Raw genomic sequence first — 6,483 nt, 5'->3', positions numbered from 1 at the left:
CATAAACCACTACAACAGTTCAGGCATTGAGATCAGGGATAATTAGCGCCATTGAAGTAGTTTAGCTCGAGAAGCAATTATATCTCAGCAAGCACATGTATGGCCAAAGCACATGTATGGCCAAGTTTTCCTTTGTTGAATTAGAACCTTTGACAAAGCGCAGGCTTATTCCAGCAGTCTGATAAACAACCCTTCGTATTTTTTACTCCTCCTGTAGCAGCTATTGTAATAATAAAAAAAGGGATTTACGAACAATGAAGGCAAGATTGCTAATGCTACGGCTTCCATGCGTTGCTTACAACTCCCATTCAAGTGCCTCATAAACCCCATTTTCTCCACCGTCGCTGATTTTGAAGAAAGGACGCGGGACCCAAGGACCCGCAAATGATCCCCGCTTTGTTACAAGTTTATAATCCGTGCTGCTTTACTACACAAGTAGACCAATAACACGGCGTGGCTGCATTCCCAGTGATTTCCTGCGTCATTGTTGGATGTGAACAACAATAACATCACTTCGACAGAGGATTTGGCGATCATGAATTTTCATAAATCTGTTCTGACACCCTCTCCCTTTCCAAACATCAGCATTCCAGCTATATTCCCTCCCCGTAGCAACCATTGTTAGACCTCAAGAGATAAACATTGCTTTGGAGAACCTGTTCCATTTTACCACTAATTCCTTTTCGAGAAAAAGAATGAGACTTAAACAATTTCCTACTCTAATCCGGATGAGTCCAGTGGTTTTTAAGTTGTTGGCCTGAATAGGTAATCATTATTTAATTAGGGCATTCCCCTTATGTCCCTTATTGGTTGATATTAATTGGGAGATATTTAATTGTTGATAAGATGTCAGTATTACATGTCAATATACAGAATCAAATTGAACCCAAACTCCCTAGGGTGTGTGAAAAATCATATAAAAATGTAAGGATTAGGACTGTTAGGGGTAAACTATCTCATAAAGAAATACTTAAGTGCATAATTCATATCCTGCTGATTTTTTTCCATTTAATAGAAGGTGAAGAAAGTTATAGACTCCGATATGTTGGGAACTATTCCAGGTTTATTAGACGACAACACGAGTTCACATACGAACATGTAAGCGGCCATGTTAGGAGAGATGCATGCTGGGATACATGGATTAGACTTGCTACAATGCATCGATTAGATGGGAATCGCTACATCCTCTCTTCTAAGTTTAGTTTTAACATTTTGAATAAAACAGCTTTATGAAATAAACATTTGTTTGATCAGTGAATTTGTAAACTGGAGTCTGGTAATTTAAAGTCTGAGTATTTCACTGATTTGAAAACACTTAATGAATATTTAAAAGACACACTGGTTATGTAAATGTACCAAGATAAACAATTACTATCCTTTCCTCTGAAAAACAAACAGAGGGTTAAACCAATAATATAGTAAAAAAACAACAAACAAAACTCAAATGCCTTGAGTACTGAGATAGACTGTCTCAGTACTCGATGTGTGTACAAGGGATTATTCTGCCCTCATCTTTGGAGTGTACAACACATAACACATGTTGAGTAGGCAAATGTAGTTACTAACAGTCCAGTAGTCGAGGACAGTCCAAAGTTATCAGCATGAAATTTGGATCAACAACACAAATCCAGTGTGGTCAAAGCAATAACAGTCACACAAAACTGTTAAGTGTATTTAGGATTTGGCTTCGAGATGCGACCGGATCGAGTGAGAACTGGCTGTGGTGGAGGTGCGTGGGGGATGGCAGGCTGAGGCAGTGGATCCTGTGGCGGTAAGTAGAAGTCAGGTGAGTGTTGTTGCTGTGGAGGTGGTTCAGGGACTGGCAATAAGTGTCTCCGATTGCGGCGGTAGAGTGTGCCTTGGGCATTGACGATGTACGATCTGGGGTTTCTGGAATGCTTTTGGACAATTCCAAGCTGATCGTGCCCTTTGGGTGATTGTAGACGGACAACTTGCCCTGGTTTCAGTGGTCGGAGGGGCTTGGCAGATTTGTCATATGAAGACTTCTGTTGCTGTTGCCTCTTGCGTAACTGTGCTGTGACGCGTGTGTAAATGGCAGGTTTAAGGAGTGGCGTCGGGGTAGGGATGGTTGTGCGAAGACGCCGTGACATGAGACGTTGGGAAGGTGAGCCAAGCTGGGGGTTGGTTGGGACATTGCGAATGTTCAGCAGGTTTCGGTAGAGGTCTGAACCGTCGCGTTTTGTCTTCTCGAGGAGTTGTTTGGCGCGCTTGACAGAGCTTTCTGCAAGGCCATTGGACTGGGGAAAATGGGGACTGCTGGTTGTATGCTGGAAGCCCCATGACTGTGCGAATTGTTTGAAGGCGAAGCAATCAAATTGTCGTGCGTTGTCACTGATAACGATGCGGGGGATTCCATGGATGGAAAATTGTCTCTTGAGTACCTCAATGACTGTAGAGGCACAGGTGTTGTCGAGTGAAGCGAAGTCAAACCAGCCGGAGTATGAGTCACCAAGGGCTAGGTAATCCATACCGTTCCAATGGAATAGGTCAACTCCAATGTGTTCCCATGGTAGGCTGGGTGGGGGGTAGCTTTTCAGTGGTTCTTTCTGTTGATGGGCTTTGGTAGCGTTGCAAACTGTGCATCCAGAGACGGACTGCTCGATATCAAGGCACATTGATGGCCAGTAAACTACATCTCTGGCTCTGCGTTTGGTAGCCTCGATGCCTGGGTGACCTTCATGCAGTATTTGGATGTATTCTGCACGTAGTGACTTGGGAATGATGGCCTTATGTCCCTTTAAGATGATACCGCGGTCGAGAACCAGTTCATCTCTGAACGCGAAGTAGGGGTGGGCCTTTGGTGGGGCATTGTTGATATGCGAAGGCCATCCGCGACTGATGACATCAGTGAGCTGTTGCATGGCAGAGTCACAGGCAGTTGCTTTCTTGAGCTGTTCAAGTCGCATGTCAGAGATTGACAGGAGGGTCATGACTTGCAGGTCATCAGTTTCAGTACCGGTCGTTGTCAAGGGTGCACGTGACAAAGTGTCGGCAAGGAACAATTCTTTTCCTTTCTTGTACACGAGGGTGATGTTATACCTCTGTAACCGGAGAAGCATGCGTTGAAGCCGCGCAGGGGCACTCAGCAGAGGCTTTTTGACGATGGTGACCAATGGTTGGTGGTCAGTTTCGACTACGATGTCTTTACCGTATATGTAGTCGTGGAACTTGGTGCAAGCAAACACAACTGCAAGCAGTTCTTTTTCAATCTGTGCGTAGCGTTGTTCAGTGTCAGTCATGGTACGTGAAGCATACGCGACAGGGGCACCCTCTTGTAGGCAGGCTGCGCCAAGGCCAAACTTGGAGGCATCGCAGGTCAACGTGACTGGCTTGCGGACATCAAAGTACGTGAGTGTCGGCGCATTAGCAATCTTGTCCTTGATTGCTAGGAATGCGGCATTGTGTTGCTCTAGCCAGCACCAATGGATGTCACTATGTGTGAGCTCGCGTAGTGGGGCTGTTAAGTCGCTCAAGTTGGGTACAAACTTGGCCAGGTATGTCACCATGCCAAGAAAGCGTTGTAGGGCAGTAACGTCGTTGGGTGGAGGCATGTCGGTGATAGCACTGACTTTGGCTGGGTCAGGCTTAAGACCACTGGCGGTGAAGACGTGACCGACATATGAGACTTGTTCAAGACCGAAGCGGCACTTTGTAGGGTTGAGGCGCATGTTGATTTTGCGTATCCGATCAAGGACAGTTTTGAGGTTTCGATCATGTTCCTCTTTAGTGCGTCCACCAACTAGTATGTCATCTACGATGATGGAGCATGGCAGATCGGCGAATATCTGCTCCATGGTTCTCTGGTACACATCGGAGGCAGAACAGAGGCCGTAGGGCATGCGAAGATAGCGGTATCTGCCATATGGCGTGCTGAATGTAGTCAGCAGTGATGATTCGTAATCCAAGGGGATCTGCCAGAACGAGCATTTAGCATCAAGCACTGAGAAAACTGTCGCACCATCCATCTTGGCAGCGACTTCCTCTACTGTTCGGGTAGGGTGGTGTGGGCGTTTCAGTGCTTCGTTAAGGTCGCGAGGGTCGATGCATAAGCGGATTTCTTCGCTGTTTTTCTTATGAGTCGCGACCATGGAGGAAACCCAGTCTGTCGGTTCGGAGACTGGAGTGATCACGCCTAGGGTAGTCATCCGCTGCAGTTCGGACTTGACCTTGTCTTGCATTGCAGCAGGGATGCGACGTGGGGGTCGGACAACCGGCGTAGCATTGGGGTCTATGGTCATGGTGTAGATGACTGGTAGTGACCCGAGCGAGCTGTCAAACAGGTCTTCGTAGTCTTTGAAGACTTGAGGCGATGTGGTGTCATTGGAGACATGGTAAACCAAGTTATTGACAGACAGCAGGCCTAGACGGAGGCAATCGGTTAAGCCAAGGATAGCTTTCACTTGTGTGTCAACAATGTGAAAGTCAATATTGTGGTCAGTCAGCGATGAGTCAACGCGACATGGCAGTGTAGCTAGTCCAACTGTGTGGAGCTCGGTTCCTCCATAAGCGATGAGCTTGGTTGACTTTGAATTATCGATGGACTTAGGTGGTGCGATGACATTGTAAACATTCATGGGCAGGACGTTACAACGTGCACCAGTGTCAAGTTGGACAGGAACGTGTGTGTTATTCACCACAAGCGTAGCGTGGATGTCATGTTTCAAGTTCAAGTTGGTGTTGTCCACGGCTCGAACGTAAAATAATTCTTGCTCATCCACGGCAGGTTCGTCTTCCTCCGAGTATGAATCGGGGTTTACTGTGTAGACGTGGCGGCTGCTTCTGCAGTAATCAGCATAGTGATTCTTTTTGTTACATTTGTGGCAAGTCTTGCCATAGGCTGGGCATTCGCGCCTCTTGTGAAAAGTTCCACAATTTCCACAAGGTTTTCTGGGCTTTTGCTGCTGTGTAGAACTACTGCGTGCAGATGTCTGCCGTTGATTTGACCATGTTGGTCTGTTTGGGCGTTGAGCTTGTTTCTTTTTGAAAGCGTTGACAGTGGTATTTGATTCAGCCATTGTGCTGGTAGAGGCTGACAACATCTTTGCCTGATCACCTGCGAGCTGCATTGATTGTGCAAGTTCCACTGTGCGCTTGAGGTCAAGTTTGTCCTCTGGTTGGGCAAGCAGGGATTTCTGGATGCGTTCATTCTGCACGCGACACACAAGTCTGTCTCTCAGCATTTCATCAAGGTTTTGGCCAAACTTGCAGTCACTGGCCAGTGCCCGTAGTGCTGCTAAATATTCGGCGATTGATTCACCAGATCGCCGACAGCGGCTGTTGAATTGAAAGCGAGCAATGATGCTAGACTTTGTGGGTTTGAAATGCTTCTCAAGTCTGTCCACTAGTTCTTGATATGTAGCTTCGTTTGGTTTCTTAGGGGCAAGAAGATCGCTAATCAGCTTATATGTTTGTGAACCAACGACAGAGTTGAGTATGGCCCTTTTGCGTGCTGCGTCGGAGATATTGTTCGCCGCGAAATATTCGCCGAGACGATCAGTGTACATTTCCCATGTCTCTTTCTTTTCACAAAACTCTCCAATATTGCCGAAAGTAGCCATGATGTATTAAGAAACGAATCCTGTACTTACTGACACCATGAAGAAAGTTATAGACTCCGATATGTTGGGAACTATTCCAGGTTTATTAGACGACAACACGAGTTCACATACGAACATGTAAGCGGCCATGTTAGGAGAGATGCATGCTGGGATACATGGATTAGACTTGCTACAATGCATCGATTAGATGGGAATCGCTACAGAAGGCATAGCTAGCATATATTTCCATTGCAACATGGAAAGAACATGAAATAATCTCCTTATGAAACAGAGGATGCATGCGTGTGCGGTTGCAGTGCTGGAGAATATCCAAGAACACACAACAGTACTATTTATAACACATGATCGAAGTAAAGTTTGCCATCCAGGGTTTGAAAGTTATTAATACATTTCTCACGAAGGAAAAGTACCGACATTTAAGACATTATTTAATTAAAGGCTTGATATTTGTACACAACCGATTTGAAAAGTGTTAAGCTGCAGATGCAAGGGAGCATTAACATTACAATTGACTTGAATTAATATATACTAACACATTTTTTGTTCTCTACTTCTCTTTCCAAAATTGCAGTACTTTTTACCAGACTTGCCCCTCCCACTGCAGCCCTTGCCCCTCCCACTGCAGCCCTTGCCCCTCCTGCTGCAGCCTTTGCCCCTCCTGCTGCAGCTTTTGCCCCTCCCACTGCAGCCCTTGCCCCTCCCACCTCAGCCCGTGCCCCTCCTGCTGCAGCCCTTGCCCCTCCCACTGCAGCCCTTGCCCCTCCCACTGCAGCCCTTGCCCCGCCCACCTCAGCCCGTGCCCCTCCTGCTGCAGCCCTTACCCCTCCCACTGCAGCCCTTGCCCCTGTAAAGATTCAGTAGTTTGTGTTTTAAAACATAAAATGTCCATTCATAAAATTCCCCC

The 6,483-nt window shown here is 46.5% G+C and overlaps 1 protein-coding gene across 1 annotated transcript; it reads right to left on the bottom strand.

The window, feature by feature from the left end:
• Positions 1–1,664: 1,664 nt before the first annotated feature.
• On the bottom strand, positions 1,665–5,036 carry LOC119741082 (uncharacterized protein K02A2.6-like). The gene has a single exon (XM_038216750.1). It carries the CDS (start codon positions 5,034–5,036, stop codon positions 1,665–1,667), a length of 3,372 nt encoding a protein of 1,123 aa, XP_038072678.1.
• Positions 5,037–6,483: the final 1,447 nt, after the last annotated feature.

The sequence above is a fragment of the Patiria miniata genome, unplaced genomic scaffold, assembly GCF_015706575.1.
Source record: "Patiria miniata isolate m_02_andy unplaced genomic scaffold, ASM1570657v1 HiC_scaffold_11, whole genome shotgun sequence".
In the NCBI taxonomy this organism is placed as follows: domain Eukaryota; kingdom Metazoa; phylum Echinodermata; class Asteroidea; order Valvatida; family Asterinidae; genus Patiria; species Patiria miniata.
The sequence above is the reverse complement of the archived record's forward strand: the minus strand, read 5'-3'. Positions and strand labels throughout refer to the sequence as shown.

Bases quoted from the DNA above. Each gene is read 5' to 3' on its own strand.
- LOC119741082 (XM_038216750.1), bottom strand. From the start codon at position 5,036: ATGGCTGAATCAAATACCACTGTCAACGCTTTCAAAAAGAAACAAGCT.